At 38.3% G+C, this 20,383-nt stretch overlaps 1 protein-coding gene across 1 annotated transcript in view; it reads left to right on the top strand.

Annotated features, from left to right (window-relative positions):
- Positions 1 to 20,383, top strand: part of LOC306656559 (low-density lipoprotein receptor-related protein 2-like) — a 244,423-nt gene that overhangs the window by 25,587 nt on the left and 198,453 nt on the right. The window contains 2 exon segments of the mRNA XM_079131902.1: positions 17,520 to 17,627; positions 20,182 to 20,304. Of these exon segments, the coding sequence (XP_078988028.1) occupies positions 17,520 to 17,627; positions 20,182 to 20,304 (231 nt within the window).

The raw sequence follows: 20,383 nt of genomic DNA, 5'->3' as shown, positions 1-20,383 counted from the left end.
CAATACACAGATCTGTCCCACATTCCATTTCTAGGCCCAAATGTCAATAGTGCCCATCTTGATAGGTAGGGAGTGAAGAGAGAGGAAGAAGGGTAATATAGGTAATGAGAGCTGTCATTTACTGAAACTTGGTATACAGTCACCATGACTAGAACATTTAGTCCTTATGATGGTCCAGGGAGGTATCCATTGTGATCCCCTTTTTGTTAATGAACAAGCTGAGGCAGAATGGGAGAGTTTGCTGTGGGTTTTACATACTTATTTTTGGTGTGCTATTATTTCCACATGCTCTACTCTCTTGATTCTGTAACTTAATGTCATGTAACTTTTATGTGACATGAACTCTATTTAACAAAATGATTAATAATAAGAGGAATCGTAAGAACTACATTTGCTTTAGACATTTCTAGTGTATCATATATCAGAATACACCCCTTGGGAACACTTCTGCCCATTCAGTAGAATCTTGCCAAATTACCACCTCCAAATGTTTTTTTAAAATATAAAAAAAGTTTGATAATATTTGTTGAAAAGTAGGGTGGCTTGGTAGATTGGGAGAAACTTATTTGGTGAAAAAATAGTTGGTGCTTCATAGAGAAATGAATTGCTTCCATGTGTGTACTGAGTGGCTTTAGAGGGTGTCATGAATCTTGGAAATACGTTTTTTAAAAACATTTCATGTAAAAGAAAATCTGCCTCAAGCGCAATTTTTGTAACTTGAAGACAGGTCTCAGTGACATTGGAAGAAGAATGAGGCTGTGTCTTAGACATGTCTTGCACTTTCCTGCCTCTGTGTTCATTCTGGTTCATTTGCTCTGTGATTATCCCCCTGCCCCCTCAGACTCACATATTTGTAGTTTGAGTGGCCCTTCCTCTGCAGGGCCTTCTTGATCTCCACTGGATGTTATCTGAATCTCTCTTACAGCACTTATCACCATACCATGAATTATAATTATTTATGTCTATCTGTTTTAGGAGCATAGGCAAGGAGTCATGTGTGCCTCTTCTGGTCTCCTGTGCATGGCACAGTGCCAGCATAAGCAAGGACTCAAGACATCTTTGCTTCATGAAAAGTTAAAAGACTGACATGAGTTGTAGTGAAGCAAGTCCAAATGCAGGGGAGGATGACATGCTTTACTCTGGACTCCTGTTGCAGAGAGAATTTTGTTTGGCTTGAGCAAGATAAATATTCATTTCTCTCTTACATAAGCAGCAGGAGAAGCCTGGTGTGGTATTTCCATGGTATCACCAGGGACCTAGCACCTATGTTCCTGATCACCATCCTCTGTTTGTGACTTCCTCATTGTCCAAAATGGCTGCTATTGCCAATGCCATCCTTTCTCTATATCAGGTAGTGGGAATGGAGGAGGAAAAAGAAGGGTGCACCCTCTCTCTTTAAGGGAGACTTTCCCTAGGTCCTGCACAACGTGAATGCTTGCATTTGATCCCGCTGGTCAAGACGTAGTCCCAGGACCACACTTACTTAAAGTTTGGGAATGGAGCTTCCTAGCTGAGTACATTGTTCACGTGAATAACACTGGGTTCCATTATGAAAAAGGAAAGGGGAAATGAATGTTGTGACATACACCTACTGGTTCTGGCCACAGATGGTCAGGTGGATACTGGGCATCTTTGATTTGGTTTTTAATACCACATTTTGGGAAAGACATAGAAAATTTGAAGAGTTTGGAGGAGAGAAACAGTGTTATAGAAGGAATCGTGGGAAAACTGGCACTATTACATGGAAGAATGATAAAACTTATTCTGAATGACTCCAAGACATGGGAAGGAAATTATAAGCACATAGCATATATCTGCCCTCCCAAATGCTGGATTTGACTTTAAGATTTTTCTTGACCTTTGACCTTTACAGTACAGATATATATCATGTAGTTGCATCCCTGAATCTGTGATTTTGAGGTTAGAAATATTGCTCATTTTCTGGTTTCTTCATATCAGAATCATTTTCATTGAGTGATTGGTGTGATGGTAATACTGTCAGCAGTCTAAATTTTGAAAAGCTCAGGATTTTTCCTTGTGTGAGATTTAAGTTCTATGTTTCCTCCATGCTTGGTCTTTTAAAGAATGTCACCAAGTTAGAAACAATTTCCCACTGGGCATGGGTACATGTCTGTAATCCCAGTGACTCAGGAAGCTGAGGCAGGAGGCCAGCCTGGGCAATTTGGTGAGACCTGTCTCAAAATAAAAAGAAAAGGGCTGGGGATATAGCTCAGTGGTAGAGCACTTACCTAGCACGTTGGAGACCCTGGGTTCAATCCCAGATACCACAAAATAAAACAAACCACAAGAAAAACAACCCCTGCCTCTGCACAAATAACCAACACCACCACCACCACCAACAACAAAAAAACCTAGAGCTATTATCAAGAGAAATAATCTAGCAAATAATTAATTTATTTCACTAAGTGATGGTATATTTTTGAGAAATCATGTAACAGATACGTGCCTGAAAACTTCCCTGATTTTGTGAATTAAGTTCCATTTTTCTAATTTGGTTTTATTTTGTACACAACTATATTATTTTTTGTATGAATCTGAGATATAAGAAATGCTTAGTTAAGGAGAGTATGATCTAAAATAAAAATGATAATTTAGTAATAGCAATACTCAAATTTCTATATTAAATCACTTTTTGGGGGAGGAATGAGCTCTCATAATTAGATTAATTTAAAAAAGATTATCCAATTTTGTTGCAGATTATAATATGAAAGTGCTAGTATATAAGCAGATATATATGCAACTGGAAAAAAAAAAAACCTTATAGAGTCAAAGGGAGACAATATGTAGAGTTTAAAGGATCAGAAGACACTTGCCTAAGAATAATAAGGAGAGCCAGCATTCGTTGAACACGACTGAAGCCCCAGGCCCATTCTTCTCACTCTGTTCTCATGTGAACGTTATGAAGAGGAACTCTTATTATTACCATTTTCAGGTGAGGAAACTGAGGCACAGACATTGACATGACTGCCAGAGTCAAGAGGTAGGGCTGGGGTTTGAATCCAGGGTACATGAGGACAGGGACTTAACCCTGGAGAGTTACCTGGCTTCTGAGCAGTTGTCCCTCCTCCCCTTCCTTGCTCTACTGTAATTTCACATCACTGTCAGTAGTGTGCAGCCGGCTAGTAGTTCACACTTTGCCTCTTAGCCTTATGTGGAAAAGCAGTTGGCTTTTAGATATGCTAGACTGAGTGGAAGAAGGCAAATACAGACTCCTAGACTTGAAGTAATACTGATTCCATATGCAGCAGTAGTTGACCCAATAAGGGGTCCAGCTCACAGAAGCATCTTGACTTAATCCAGTGATGGTCAACAAACTCATGGCTGAGTGAGCGTGCTCTACAGCACAGCTTTATGAATGCGTGTCCAGACATGGTCTGGAAGACTTCTGGGTCCATCAGGCCTCAGTGTGTGCATGTGTGTATGGTACATGCACACTCCACATGTGGTCCACGTGGGGTGCAACTGGGAATCTTGTTTCTAGTGGAAGGAACTCCTTGAGTTACAAATAGTACTCAAGGGTTTCAGTTTACAGAAGAACCCAAACTGCAGTGTTTCAATGCATCATTTTCTTTTCTTGGTAGATTCTCGTTGAGTTCCTGGGAGTTGTTGGTTTTGCAATATTTCCTTAGGGCTTTTTTCTTCAGCCTGGATTAATCTAAAATGTATTGCACTGATCCAGAGATGGCACCATATTCTCCCAGGAAGCCCTTTGATTTTATTTTAACTGGCCTGTGCTTTTAAAAATGGAAAAATGCTGTCTCACTGCTGATGAGGTTTCTGTAATCAGCAGAGATGGCCTTGTACACATACCAGAGCCTATGTGGTACGATGTTCGGAACCCTGATAAGATACACTGTGCCCCTGAAATCTGCTCGATCAAGCAGAAATGGAAGAAGGAAAATACAGAGAGAAGGCATTTGGACATAAGATACTTAAAGTGCCACAATTACAAAAATTCATCCCCTTGAGGGCTTCTTATTTTCTCTAGAAAGTGCAAACACCCATAGAAGGCTTTAAAAATCACTAAGCCTTCCCGTGAATAGGTTTGCTTGGGAGTAGATTTTTGGGGTCAGGGTGGAGAGCCATGAAAGCTCTGGCCACAGTAAGGGAGAGAGGAGGAAGGGATTTTTTTTAGAGAGGGGTGGGGGAAAATGAAGCCGAGGTGGGACCATTTGGCCAGATAAGGCTTTAATCGCCTCATTCCTGGACTATCAGAAGAGCCTTTTAAGTTTAAGTTGCTTTTCCCTCTTTGTAACTTTATCCAGCATTCGAGGGAAGTGTTGAGCGTGAACAGTAAACAGTGAACACAGCCTTCGAGGGACCGGGCTTACCCCGGCAACTTGGTTCCTGTGGGGAGATGGGCTGCTTGACCTGGTTTGCCAACCTGGGCAGCCAAATTGGGCAAGGCAGCCAAACTGGGCAGGGCAGCCCTTTCCTGACCACTGTTCTTCTGCCTCCTAAAGAGCCACTGGTCAATTGTTTACTGGAGCCTCCACGTGTTGGTTAAGTGGTTTGGAGGCTTGCTCTGTGCAATGGAGGGTGATAAGAGAAGCATAGGGTAGGGTCAGGGCAAAGGCATAATTTCATTCCTCCTTTTCAGAGGTTGGACGTCTAGGTTTATTCCTATTCAACTGCAAATAAGATCCTGATTTAGGATGATAAAATTTTCCTTTGAATGTATTATAAAAGTATTATCATATATTATTTTAGTCAAAGAATATTTTTGCTAAGTAGTTATTTAAGATCCTGACTTTTTTTTTTTTTCTGCTAGAGATTAAATCAGAATACAGAGGCACTTGACCACTGAACTACATCCCCAGTCCTTTTATTTTATATTTTGAGACTCGGTCTCATTCAGTTGCTGAGACTGGCCTTGAACGTGGGATCCTCCTGCCTCAGCCTCCTGAGTTGCTGGGATTATAGGCGTGTCCACCTGAGCCCTACTTTCCGAATTCATTTTTGTTCTTAATTCTATACGTTATGCTGAGGTCTGAGCTAAGGTCAACAGAAATCCTTTTATGACTATAGAAAGATAGTCATGTTTAAGTTTAATGTGCAGTTTAATTGTCGAAGGTCTACTCTAGAGAAACGTTTATATTTATCAGTCTTGTGGGTTGTCGAAATTATACATTTATGGTATTTCACATAAAACTCCCTAGAATCACCTGATATAAAATAGACAAAATTCATAGAAATGCACATTTTGGGAAAATAGAAAAGTATGTAAATAAGAAAATAGGAAATTGGTGGTAGGATTGGTTTTGAATTTAGCTTGACCTGTGTTTCCTGGAAGAAATCTTGATTTTCAGTCTTGTATTTGACCCAAGACTGGGCCAATGATTCTTTGTTTATGGGCAGTAGATAAGGCAACCATCCACTTCCTCACTCTCAGCTCTGAGCCTCCTGCTGAGCTAGGTGGCTCAGGTTTTCAAAATTTTATCTTGATCAGACAGTAGGGAAGCAACTCTTGGACTGTTAGAGTTGGATGAGGGATGGGAGAGCCCGGGAGGGACAACTGTGCTCGATCATCGTGCTCATCATTGACAGGAGCCTCCTTAATACTCATTACCACCTGCTTTTGCAGGTTGGAAACTTTTTTTTTTTTGGTACTGGGGTTGAACACAGGGACAATTTACCACTGAGCTACATCCTCAGTTAGCCCTTTTTAATTTTTTTTGTTTTTAAATTTAGGATCTTGCTTAAGTTGTTTAGGACCTCGCTAAGTTGTCCAGGCTGGCCTTGAACTTTTGATCCTTCTGCTTCAGTCTCCTGACTTGCCTGGATTATAGTTGTGTGCCACCACGCTGGGCTGGCAGGTCAGGAACTTTTCAGGTGCGAAAACTGCATATCATTTTAAATTCAAGTTCATTAGGCCACATCATTTAAGCAACAAATATTTAGTGAGTTGATGGATAAGACAAATGGTCCCTGCCCTCATGGAACTTATAGTTTGGAATGGTGTGGGAACAGAGTCAGTGCTGTACGAGTCAGAACTGAAAGTCATGTCTCTTAGGCTAGAATGTTTTTTTTTGGTGATACCACGAATTGAACCCAAGATGCCTCCAAAATGCTAGCTAAGTACTCTACCACTGAACTACATACCCGGATATTTTTATTTTTTATCTTGAGACAGGGCTTTGCTGAGTTGCTGAGGCTGGCCTCTAACTTGTGATCCTCCTGCCTCAGCCTCTCAAGTCCCTGGAATTACATGTGTGTGCTACCATACCTGGCATGGCTAATATTTATTTTCCCCCCATTGGTATCTTATTATTTTAGCCTTTATTGAAAAAAAAAAAAAACAACTGAAGTTGTTAGATTTTAATTTAAATTTTATTTAATTATTGTAATACTTAAAGACCCATATTTTGAATATCAGGTCATCCATTCACTGATTAACTCAAGACTGTAACTATAGCTACTCAGTTTCCAGAATAGAGATGACAACTAAAAATTCTATTTTTGACAAAATACCTAGCATTAATTTATTTTCTTTGTATTTTAAAAATGGGTAATATAGAGAAAATTCCTTAATTCCATTAAGCAAATGGTTTTGATTATTTATGTCAGTTGATAGAGATTTTACCATGTGTACTTTCTGGAATAGTTTATTACTGAAGCCATTTCTTTTTTCCAGTATTAAAATTCCAAGATTCTATTTTAATGCATGTTAAAAATTTATAAGATGATAGATTTGTACTATCGTTATCCATGACACTTAAAACATAGAACAGACAAAATACTAGGAAATACACTCTTATCTTTAAAAAATCTTTTGGTTTCTGTCAGTCTTTGCAGACAAACTTGAAATTTTATTTAAGCAACTGGTGATATTGACACATCGTGACTTCACCATATATGGGCAGAAAGCTGAACCCAGTTCATCACACATGGCTATCAGTTGGTGACAATGTAATGCTGTTGATTCTGTGTCAACAAGCCATTGAACTGTTGTGAGTCATCACAATCACAGTATAACACAACCCGATGACATTTATAGAGCCTGGAAGTGATTTGGAGACCTATAAATGCTGTTTGAGCCCAGGCATAACAGTCCAGGGCTAACAGACTCCTGGTGCAACAGATAAGCTACTGGTGAGACATGTTCCGAAGTTCTTTTTGCTCTGTAAAAATCAATTTAGTAGAGGAGACATAGGAAGTTTAGTATCATTCTACCATAAGAGTCTTTGCAAATAACATAACTGCTATTGCTCCAAAATAGTGCTATATCACATGAGGGCCCTGCCTGAATTGAATTAGCAAAGAATGACCTGAACATTTAAATCAGGCTTCTGAGGATGTCTGGTTGACTTCTAAGAGTCTTTCTGGCTTTCATGCAGGACAGTTTTGAAGATGGTTGTTGAACTGTTGATTAGATTGAAAGAAACAGCATGATCCATTATTAAAAGTCTACAAATTATCTAGATCTTGTATCATTTTCTGGAAGTCATTTTAGCTTCACCTATATATTCTAATGCATCATATGTAGTTCATTTATTGAGGGTCAGGTGGATCCTTGGAGTTCTGTTCTAGGCACTGGGAATATGGAGGTATTCATTTTTGCCTTTAGATTACACTTACAAATAATGCTTTGTTCATGGTGGATTCATAATGAACTGTCACACCTATCACCCTTCTTTTGGTCATTTAGTCTTTTTTTTTTTTTTTTTTCCAGTATATTTTTTAGTTGTAAGTAGACATAACACCTTTATTTAACTAATTAATTAATTTGTTTTTATGTGGTTCTGAGACTCGAACCCAGGGCCTCACATGTGCAAGGCAAGCACTCAACCACTGAGTTACAGCTCCAACCTTGGTCAACCTTAGTCTTATTGGTTCTTCATTCTTTAGTTTTCATCTGTCAGATCATGGTGGGGCAATTTTGAACTTCTGCTTAGAAAATCCTGTCTGAGATGTAACTTTCTCTAGACGGGAAGAACTCACAAAAATACTGTGTAAAATGTCAGCAAAACCAGTTTTTAAGAAGGGAAATGATATAATACATCTTTATCAAAATTTTTAGTTTTTAGATTATTAATTCTGGTACTTATCACCCAAGAAAGGCTTTCAGACATATTTTTTGATATTCTTTTTTGTTTTGTTTTGTTTTTTGTGGTGTTGGGGATTGAACTCAGAGCCTTGAGCATGTGAGGCAAGCACTCTACCAACTGAGCTATATCCCCAGTCCCTTATTGGCATTCTTGCTGTACACTATTTCTTGACAATTGAAGAAAATACTTATTTTGTTGACAGAAGTCAGACATGCCTTAGCTAAATTGTCAAGGTCCAGTCATGCAGGTATTCTCCTAACAAATGAACTATTGGCAAAGTTCAATGTTTGTGTAAATAAAAATGAAGGGAGCCCCATCATAATCGTACACATTCCCCCCTCCCCACCCCTCCACCCCCAGTACTGGGGATTAAACCCAGGGGCCCACTACCATTGAACTACATCCCCAGTCCTTTTTCTTGTCCTTCTTTCTTTTTTTTTTTTTTTTTTAAATTTTGAAACAAAATCTGGCCAGGTTGCCCAGACTGGCCTTGAACTTGCCATCCTCCTGCCTCAGCTTCCCGAGTAGCTGGGATTACAGGAGTGTGCCACTGTGTCTGGTTAAGCATTAACACTCCTAATAGAATTATCATCAGAGTTGTTGAAATATTGGTTGCATCAAAATGAAGTATATATATATGTATTATATCTACTTTCTGAAATATATACATTTAGAATAAGTAATTTAGTTCCGAGAATGTACTTTGTGATTTATAAACTCATTTAGCAATTATGCACCAGTCTAGTCTGAATTTGGGCCATAGTTAAATAAGGATAAGTTGCCATTGGGGGATGTTAAATTTATTAAATTTATTTAAATCCAATCATTAAATTTAGTGTTTACACACTGATCACTAACCTTGACTTCTCTCCTTTCTGCTCTTTCCTTTTACCCCCTTTTTCTTTTCTATCTTCCCTCTCTTTTCATGTGTTTAGAGCTTCTTGTTGTCCATTGTGATGGTTAAGAACTAAATAGATGGAGTCCGAGAGAAGGAATACAGCGAGGTGTTTATTTGATCCAGTCAAGAAGATCTGTTCAATAGTCATAAACAAGATAGCCGGAGACTCTAGAGAATGACATATCCACCAGTTGGTAGTCAGTTTCTTCTCTTACCACTATTGTCGCAGTTTGCAGTATCAACCGTTGTTCACTTGGTAGCGTGCTAATCTAACCTACTTGTTAAGATGATGGAAATAGCTGATGTCTGCACTTAACACATCTGTGTCAGTCTCACTTATGGCTCAACACTTAGACCTAAATGAAGCAGGAAAGCTCTGTTTGATGCTGTTCATTTAGGCTTTGTTTGAGTTAAGAACTGGTCTTGAGCAGGGAGGTTCCCTGCTTGGAGATGAGTGTAGTTATTTATTTCTCATGTGTTCATTTTATTTTTTAGTGTTTAATTCCATTCAACCATTTTCAGTATTAATATTTCTGTAATCAGGAATATAGGAATCCTTTGTGTGATTGGGATCGAAAATCAGCTTTTCAATGGGAGCTATTGATTTTTTTTTTTTTTTTTTTGGACTGGCAATTGAACTCAGAGGTATTTTAAAATTAAAAATTTAATTTAAAATTAAATTAAGCTACCTTTTTAAAATTAAATTTTTTTTTTTTTTACTGAGACTTGCTAACTTGCTTACAGCCTCTCTAAGTTGCTGAGGCTGGCCTTAAACTTGCCATCCTCCTGCCTCAGCCAGGGGAGTTGCTGGGATCATAGGTGTGCACCACCATGCTCTGTGCTATTTATCATTTTTGTGTAGGTGTGTTAAATCATTAAGTGTGGAAAAGCATTTTATTTTTCTTATGTAGTTGATTCATTAGGTCCTTATTTACCTGAATAGACGGACTAACTTAAATTTTCTTCTGTTTAGATAGTGTTCTTTTCTACATCCTATAAGTGTAGCCTTTTGCCATTAAAGATGTAAATAACCAGTTAGTTCCTAGTGGGGGCTGGGGCTGGGGAGGGGAAGGTCTTGAGCTTAGTTTTCTTCCATACATAGGACAGTCCTTCTAAGGACCCTCAGTGTCTTGGCTGATAGAAAATGCTCTGCATGAATTATTCAGGGTACATAACAAAAAGCACAACATAAACACAGATTCAGCACTTTGTTTGGTACTAACTAGTAGCTAGTTTTCATTGCTGAAAGTTCTTGGTAAAAACTTAGAGATTCTTTTGAATGTTTTGGGCATGTAAATGATTGTTCATTATCTTTTTATTTTCTGAGAGTTGTTATGGTTTGGATGAGGAGAAATGATTGGGTCATGGCCTTAACCTAATCAATGGATTAATCCCTGATGGGATTAACTGAGTGGCAACTGGAGGCAGATGGGGTGTGGCTGGAGGATGTGGCTTATTGGGGCGTGGCTGTGGGGTATAGATTCTGTACCTGGAGAGTGGAGTCTCTCTCTCTCTGCTTGCTGATCATCACATGAGCTGCTTCCCTCTGCCACATTCTTCCTCCATGATGTCAGACTCACCTTGAGCCCCACGGAATGGAGCTGGCTGTCTGTGGACTGAGACCTCTGAAACCTTGAGCCCTCAAGTAAACTTTTCTCTTCTCTGTTCTGGTTGATCTTTTAGTCACAGCAGTGAAAAGGCTGACTAAAACAAGGGTGTATGTGGTTAGGAGTAGGAAGAGAACATTTGAAGATATTATTTTTTGTTCTAAAAATAATATAGATTGGAAAAGTTTGGACCATAAAGCAAATATGTTTATGATTTTGTTTTTTATAGCCACCATCCTTTACATTAATGAACACTTGAGGATTTTAGATTTTTTTTTTTTTCTGATGTGCTCCCTGACCACTTGACCGGGTAAGCTTGTGGACACAGAGTGAATGTTCCAGGGAGAAGCAAGCCTCCCTGGAACTTAGATTCTTTATCACACTCACTCCCAGGAGAGTTAATTTCAAGTTGCTGGTACCAGCAGCTGCGGCATGATATTGCCCAATCCCAGGTCCTTTTATTGATGAGTAGGAAGGAGTGGGATTGCTGCTTAAGAAATTTTATTATCTTTAGAAGGGAAGAATTTATTATAGGGGTTTTCTTAGATGATCTTTTTCATGTGGGTAAGACATTTTGAACTCTGAATGTCCAAGCTGCTTAGAGGTTCTGAGTTGATCTCCACTGGAGTGGTACTGCCACCCTGAAGGGGTGTTTAGATGTGAATAGGAATGTTTTTTGTTGTCACAGTGACTGTGGGTGGGTGGGTGCTACTGGCATTCCACAGGTGGGGACCAGGAATGCTGTGGATCCTGCCTTGCTCAGGACGGTTCTGTAAGATGAGTTAACTGTCCATCCCAAATCCCCACAGTGATTTCTCTAGAACCCCTGAGAAGTGTGACTTTGTTTATAGTGCTCTGTAGTGCTGATGGACAGCCTAAGTGCAGGGGATGGAGGTGCTCGAAGAAAAATAAGTGGGATGTGAGAGACAGGAAGGGGAGAAAGGCCGGTAACTGGTGGTTAAGTGAAAATGGAGAAGGATAGACTGGTTATCACAGGTGGTTACTTCCATTCCTCACCTCAGCATTGAGAGGCTACTTGAATAGTGCATCTATTATTCTGACTTTTGGACATCGAAAGACACTTTATTTCAATTACTCAGACAATATAGTAATCTTTGAGATGAGCTGACTGTCTTGACAGCTGACCGAATTCTGTGGGCTGGAATTCAATTCTGTGGGCAGACGCATTCAACTTGAGGAGGATGAAGGGCAAAAGTCACCAGGATATTGGTGGTGAAACCCTGTGGAACCTGTTGGCAAGGTGCAAATGGAGCTGCTTTGGATCAGGTCTGGAGCAACTGGAAGGGCTATACAGTGAGATCCATCTCTGCCAGCAGCCTCTTGGGGAACTGCCTACCAACCTGCTCACTGGCCCATGGTGGGTGAAATTCTGGGGAGCATAGTGGAACTCTAAATTTTTCTCATGGCGAGAGTCTGCCTGCTAGTTCAGTCTTATGTCCCTGGAGTGACCTTCAGTTTAACACCTTTACTGGCATTAATGATCAAACCATTTGCTATTGTCATTCTTTTGCTTGACAATCAAGGTACTTTCTCGCTCCTTCCTCTCATCCTTATTGCCCACATTCCCTGAGAGCTTCCCTCTGATTGGGTGTGGAGGCCTGCTCATTATCCTTCACCTGTGCCAAGCTTTCCTTAAGTTGTTTCAACCCCATGCAAGGCTGGGTCCCATCTTTACCTGCCCAAATGCTGCTTATTTGTAAAGACCCAGGAGAGTCATGTTCTCCTTCCCAAAGACTTCTCTGATCACTTCCGCTTGTGGTGTTACCTACACTCCCACCAGTGCCAGTTGGTCTTTACTATCTCTATTGCTTGTGAGCAAGTTGTTTACCACTTTATAGCACAGCTTTGAGTCAGACTGCCTAGGTGTGAATCCCCACTCTACTACCTACCAGCAGTGAGATTTGGTCAAGCCTCAGTATCCTCATCTGTGAAGTGGGGCTACTGATACACTCTTACAGAGTCGTTTTGAGGATGAGCCAATCTGTGGAAACCACTTAAAATACTGCTGGCAAGTTCTGGGTGAACGTAAGATGGCATTTGTTTCATGGAGAGTGGAATGATGAGAAGCAGCAACTCTGGAATCACACAGTCCTGAATCTCAGTTAGACTTTGATATTTTCACCTTTGTGGCCCTGAGGAAGTTGGTTAATGTCATTGAGGCTTAGTTTCCTCTTCTATTAAGTAAGGAAAAATCTCTTCCACACAGTTTTAAAAGGGACCAGTGGATGTATATAAAGCTTTGTATATTGTGGGAAACCATAGCAGGTGCTCAATAAATACCAACTGTTGTGTGGATATTTAATTTATAATGCATGTTACTTTTGTCCCCCAATAAACTTGTAAACTCTATAAAAAAGGGGGCCCTATTTTATCCTTCTTTGTTTCTTCCACAAACCGTAGAGCAATGTTCTGCACATAGTAGTTAGGAACTTTTTGTGACTATAATGAATTTGACATCATTTTTTTTATCCTTCTTTTAGTTGCATTCAAATGATTATGATAATGAATCAAATGGCCTTGTCCGTAAATCTTTGACATCTGTAAATGTTCTCTCAATATTAGTTTGCTCTAACAAAACATCGGGACTCTAAAACAGTAATTTGGAAAAAAAAAGCAGTTGATCTAACAGTTTGTCAACTGGATTAAAGATACAAAAAGGATTTCAGATCACCTATTTGGTGATCTAATTAGGAAAATGAGGCAGCCAGAATGTACCAAGGAAGACAGTAGGAGGTTGGCTTGCTCTGCATGGTCTTGTTTCAGTTCCATTAATTGAATCCTTGACTGTTCCATCAACTGACATTAGGCAGGGGCAGGGTCTTCCAAGTAATTTGTTACCTTTGGTTGTTATGGTTACAGTGTAACATTTTGCAAATTAGCAGGTGACCCTAAATCTTTAAGAGGTTTGACCTTATTTATATGTATAGGTGTGTAGAAATTGTAGCTATCACCCACCTTGTAAATATCAAGTATGTTCAAAGTAAAGAAAATTAAGTACAGAAAAAATGAAGTGAAAATTATAAGTGAATTAAGAGATTTCATCTTAAAATTTGTTTCTTTGAGTTCAGTGCAAGTAGGACTATTATAATATGAATTAGTTGTCTATGTTTTTAAAAAAGATCACATGTGCCCCTCAGGTGGACCAAGTGTTTGGAAGGACCAGTTAAGAGGATCTAGCAGAAAAATAGGATTTGCCATAGAAATTACCCTACTCTGTTAACTCTGGACAATGTTCCATTGACTACCACTTGCCTTTCTCTTTTCAGAGAGAATCATGGAAGGGAAAAGAAGCCGTTGTAAGGAAGGGATGAAAGAATGCAACTTACTAATATGATTCAGTATTTTTCTCTTTATTATAAACTTCTGCATATTCCTTTTATTTCAGATTATTCCAGATTTCATTTTTCTTTCTATGGATTTAAGAACATCAATTCCTATTAAAGTCTCAGTTTGCTCAGATGGTTTTGTATATCTTAGATGTTTGAAGGTCTCAACAGATGGAATTTTATAAAGAGGAATCTTCACCACCTGTTCAACACGCATTTGCAATCCCACATGTGCCCAGCTCTGGGCCAGATGCTGTAGATGACAGAGAAGAGGTCTTCTCAATCCAGGACTCTTCCCTGCCCTGAAAAACAAACAAACAAACCTTCCCTCCTCTGGGCACTATCTGTGACTCTAGTATCTTATCTTAACACATTCTTAGTCTAACACTTGGACCAGGAAGCTTGGGACATGGCTATTTATAAAGAAAGGATTACTCTTGTTTTTTGTTTTTTAATATCTTTGGACTCTATGAGCTTGGGAAACAAATCTGTCCTTATTTCTGATATCAGTTTTCCCAGAGTGACAAAGTTCTTTTTTTATTTCTCTTTGTTGCTTTTGATTGTTGCAAATTTTCTGAAGCCCAAGGATATTTTAGTGCAGTGTTAGCTGCAAATTAGACGACTTTCTCCTCCAACCAAAGAATGTAAGCACTGTGAATTCTATGTCAGTGAAATGAATGAGCTCAAAGTTTGGGGGGAAGAAATCAAATTTTTACCTTTGCTTTTGAGTTTAGTGTTTTTTTTTTTTTTTTTTTTTTTTTTTTTTTTTTTAAAAGGGAACATAGCAATGTGTTGCAGGTGCTGGGACAGAACTGTCAGGTTCAAATCCTTGTTTTGCACATACTTGCTTTGCCGTCTGGGAAAGTTACTGACTGCCTCAATTTATTTGTAAAATGTTCATAATAATAGCATCTGTATCATAGGACTGTCATAAGGATTAATATTAACCGTTGCAGGGCTAGTGAGTAAAGGCTACTTATTTAAAACAATATACTAAGGAAATAAAGTACATATAAATCCCCTGAAACCAGGGGCACCTGCTATTGTTATCAAGTCTAATCTAGATCTTTTTGCTAGCAGTTTATTTTTAAACCACGCATATTCCTTTTATAATAGAATGAATGACAGGCTTCTGACACTAGTGGAACATTTGGCTGGTTGCTGAGAGGCTGGCCACCCAGCAGTGATAAAGTATCTGTTTGTTTTTTCTGGAGAGATATTTTCAAACAATAGTCATTTGGGAGTTCTAACAGGCATGGAAAGTTACCATTGAAAAGGTGAATTTGACAAATGAATTATCATGGATCTGTTGATAAATTGAGTAAATTGGATGTGATATATTACTTTAGATAATGGAGTGATTGCGAGCTCAGCTGTGAAAATCACTGCTTATAGTTACCTGATTGAAATAGTTCCCATCAGTTTCAATTTCTATGTGTATGATTTTAGAAAATTGGCCTTATAGTGTTCTAAAAAAAAAAAAAAATCAAACAAACAACTTTTAGGTCCCTATTTTGTATTCTTTTCATGATGTATTTAGTCTGGTGTTTGAGCTAAAAACAACCAACAAAAAAACCTTCCAATTTGACTTTTGCTAAAAGTTGCTTAAGAAATAGCATTCATATGTGTTTTCAAAACAGGCAATATATCATTCTGGGAATTTTCTTTTATATACTGAATTTCTAAGTTAGTGCTTTTTTTCCCTACAGCAATATGAAACTCTGTATATGGACTGTCCTTTACAGTTATAATTTTTCAATCAGAACTGATTAGATACTAAAAGACAAATGTACTGAACTTACAAATACATTGTGTGGGATTACTAACAATAGACCTAATTGGTAAAAGTGACTTAATATATGTTGTGTTAATAGCTAAACCTCTAAAGCCTCTAATCTCCCATGGAAATATTGCTTTGTAGAACAAAATCCAATGAGAAGTTCTGGGATTCCAGAGTGAATTTGTACATTCCTTAGGGGCATTTTTGCAAGGGAGGTTGTTGTGTTTTAAAGGTAGTTGATAAGAGACCTGCACCACCAACCCCAGACCTGCACCACCAACCACCATCATGCATTAGTCTATAGAAGGTATTTGGGTGTACGTGCTTCTGTACCACTCGGTACCACCATTTAGCCAAGGGAAGTTTCTGACCATTTGCAGCATACATTATAAATCAGGATGTCACTACCAGACAATCAGATTTGAGCATTCCATGAACAAAGTAGCCCATATTCTCTAGGAATAGATCACTTAACTATGTTTATGTCCTGCTGTTGATATGCCTGCATTTACCCAAGTCGGGATAGCACAGTGTTTATTTATTCTGGGAGTATGTAATTGATGTGTATATTTACCTAATTTGGGGTTAATAGCCAAAAATTGAAGTGGATAATTTAGCATGATTGGTTCAATATAGGGGGAAAATAAAATTATTCTTCCAACTCTGAAAATTACTCCCTATCCCTTGGGTTTGTGAAAGAATAATTTGAGTCTTCTCCAAGTTGGACTGATTGTTGGCTGCTTTCTTTAAAAAAATTTCCTACTTGGCACATACTGCTTGAGAAGATCACTGGCCAGATATTTGGGGAAGCTTGGAGGATTTCCAATGCCAAATTAGTCCCCTGGAGAGACCCAGGAAAAGTGCAGGATATATTCGTTGAATGAAATTAATTTGTTTAAGTCATACTCTCTTTCTAATGTCACTGGTGGATACTATTTCCAGTTGGGGACAAGGTAACCTTTAGTGCCAAGTTTGTGCACTCTGGTTGACTGCAGAAATTTGTTTTTTGCCTTTAAACAAAGTGTTTGCAGAGATGAACTTACAGACTTGGCAGTTCACAAATTCATTAAAAAGGCCAGAATATTGGTCTGAACCTAAGGATGAAGGGCTATAACTTGCTATGTATGATTTATTAATAGAAAGCCATTTTAAGAAACGTAAGAGGAGAAACTAAAAAATTAGCACAGTCAAGCAGATCAAAAGTTAGCCATGATGTTATCAATGAGAGATAATCACTGGTAACATTTTGGTCTTTTTTAACACTGCTCTTTTTTCTTTATGTGACTGTTAGAAGTAAAATTTTGCATCCTTGTCTTTGTTTACATTATACTATAAATATTTCTTCCAAATAATTAGAAGTTCTTCATAACCATTTTCACAAATTCCAGTAGGAGGTTTAAAATTTCTTTTATTATAAATAATATGATAAAAAATGTATATTTACATAAATCTTTGTCTAGTTCTCTGGTTAGGTCCTTAGAAAAAATACTTAGAATAAAAATTACTGAGTTAAAAAAAAGAACATTTTTAAAAAAGAAGATGCACTTCGTCAAATTGCTTTCCACATTGGTCACATCAGGGTACACTCTAATCAGCTATATATGAAAATGACCTTCTTTCTACAGACCTCCAAGCAATTATTTTTATATTATCACCATAAAAATGTTTCCCTAATTTAAAAAAATATTTTGCATTCTGTTAATTACTAGATAGTTGAATAATTTTTCATTTTTATCGAAAATTTGTATTTCTTTAATAAAATATCCGAAGCTTTAAATTTTATTTTGAAACTGTTTTTGCATTTCTTGGGTGTTACAGAATGCGACAGTGGGCATTTTCGCTGTGGAAATGGGCATTGTATCCCTGCAGCTTGGAGGTGTGATGGTACTAGAGACTGTTTGGACGACACTGATGAAGTTGGCTGCCGTAAGTGGGGAAGGGCCAAAAGAGGCTAAACTCTTTTTTGAGTGACATGAATGCTTTGTGGTGATTCCAGCCTATCAAAGAAAAGACAAGGCTTAATGACAGATCCAGGGCCAGGATCAAGTCTTTTGCAATCTGTGTAATTGAATAAGTGAATCGATGACCTTAATAAGAGTTTCTTCCCTTTAACAAAGGGATTCAGTTTACATCAGTTTCTATCTTACCCTTATCCCATGGCCACACCTTGATAGGGAAATGAATTTGCCATCAGTTTTTTGAAGTCTTTAAGTGACTGTTGCTGATGATTCACTCTGGAAGTTTTTCAAATCAACTAGAACAAACAAAGCATGTTATCTGAATTCCTCTGATTTGTACTTCAAGGCGGAACCTATTCTTATATAAAAGATGTGGTGTAGAACTGGGTGTGGTGGTACATGCCTGTAATCTCAGTGACCCAGGAGGCTGAGGAAGGAGGATCACAAGTTTGAGGCCAGCCTCAGCAATTTAGTAAAACCCTGTCTTAAATTAAGAAAAAATAATTAAAAAAAGCTATAGTGTAACTTGTGAATAAAGAAAGAAAATGTGTCTAGTGCGATATTGTTTTGAAAAAGTTCTAGTTAAGAATATGATGATAAAGTAAATCCAAAATGTAACTAATTATAAAATCATTTTCACATGTACATATATAGTGCTCAAAAATATGCTAAGGTGGCTTTTAGATTAGGAAAGTGAGCCCTAAAGAAATCGTTACTTATTGTAGCATCTCAGTTGATGAGTGCCTTGTCCAAATCCCTGCCCTTAAGTCCACTGCTCTTTCCAACTTGCCTTAGGTGATCAATCACATTGCTGCAATGTCCTTCATTCTGATAGGTAAGCAGACAAGGGTTATTATCCCATGACCAGGAAAGCAGGTGAAAATAAAATAAAACAAAACAAACAAACCTTGTTTTGAATTGTTTGCATCCTGTGGCACACCAGAACCGTCAAACTTGGGTGTATTGTTTGATGATGACTCATTTGAAAGAATGGGAGGAAGAGGAAGAAATTGGACCCATTCAGTGCTTCTTAAACTTTCATGCACAAATGGATCACCTGGGAACTTGTAAAAGTGCATATTTTGACTTGATATGTTTGGGGTGGGACCAGATATTCTACATTTCTATAACATCCCAGCTGACACTTGGTGCTCACACTTGGAATAGGAGAGCAGCTATATTTGTGGAGACATCATCCTGTGCTGTCAGTTTGCTTCCTTTGGGCTTACTGAGTTCATTTCTTTTCTTTTAAAACAATATGAGCAAATTGAGAATAGTGTAATCTGGGATAGAGGAATAAATGACAAATTATGCCACCAACTCTTCTGAGATTGTTACTACATTTAAAGGTCCTATAACAACAATAATAACAATAATACCAAAGACAATAATGATAGCAACCAGCATTATATTGCACTTTCACGGGTATTATTTATTTATTTTTTACAATGAACAGTACAGTCTCCATTTTATGATGCATATAGTAAGGCTCAGAGAACTTGCCAAAGATCTCAAAACAAGTAAATTGTGGTAATAATGATTATTTGATTCTGGGTCTTCTTTTCCAGATCTTGGATTTTCCAGTTCATTATGATACTTTACTATTAGATATTTCAAAACATTTCAAACAATTTAACAAACACTCATGGTTAATTTTGATTAAATTAAATTTTTAGTTTAATAATTTTGTCATAAATTTGATATGTGTATGGCTGTGCCATTTTATTTATTTATTTATTTTCTTCTTTTTTTGTTTTGTTATGTTTTTTGCTACTGGAGATCAAACCCAGGACCTCCTGCATGCTAGGCAAGTGCTCGGTCACTGAGCCACATCCCCAGTCCTTTTTATTTTTTTATTTTGAGGCAGGGTCTCACTAAGTTGCTGAAGCTGACCTGAAACTTGTGATCCTCTCTCCTCAGCTTCCCAGGTAGCTGGGATTACAGGTGTGTGCCACCAGTCTGGCTATTCTCTGTTTTATACTGGTTTGGATCAATAGTTTGTGTTGATCCATTGATGAGATTATTTGACAGTGGACCTTAAAGTATACAGACTTTACTTATGTTGAGCAGGACTCGACATTTTTTTAATTTTTTTTTTGTGATACTGGGAATTGAACTTGGGGTGCTGTACTGCTAAGCTACATCTGCGACCCTTTTTGTTTTGAGACAGGATCTTGCTGAATTGCTGAGGCTGCCTCAGCTTCCTGAGTGGCTGAAATTATAGAATTGTGACACTGCCCCTGGTGACAGTCTTTTTTTTTTGTAGTACTGAAGAGTGAGCCCACAGGAGCTCTATCAATGAACTACACCCCCAGCCCTTTTTATTTTATTTTTGAGAAAGGTTCTTGCTAAGCTGTCCGGGCTGACCTTGAACTTCAGATCTTCCTGCCTCAGCCTCCCTAGTAGTTGGGATTATAGGCAGGTGCTGCCAGCTTGGTGGCATACTGTCTTTTGAAGTAAGCATTTTTGTGGTGCTATGGGACAGATATTTGCCATAATGAGTCCTTTTTTGGTTGTTTTAGCTCCCCAATCCTGCCAGGCAGGTTATTTCCAGTGTGAGAGTGACGGAACCTGCATCCCTCACAACTGGGTATGTGACCATGAGGAAGACTGTCCTGATGGCTCAGATGAACATCAGCATTGCCGTAAGTATTTAGAGAGGCATCTTGTTTTGGTTCTTTGGACACTTAAAATTTAACCCGTCACAGATAGGTTATACACACT

This window comes from Sciurus vulgaris (assembly GCF_902686455.1).
Source record: "Sciurus vulgaris genome assembly, chromosome: 3".
Taxonomy (NCBI): domain Eukaryota; kingdom Metazoa; phylum Chordata; class Mammalia; order Rodentia; family Sciuridae; genus Sciurus; species Sciurus vulgaris.
The sequence above is the reverse complement of the archived record's forward strand: the minus strand, read 5'-3'. Positions and strand labels throughout refer to the sequence as shown.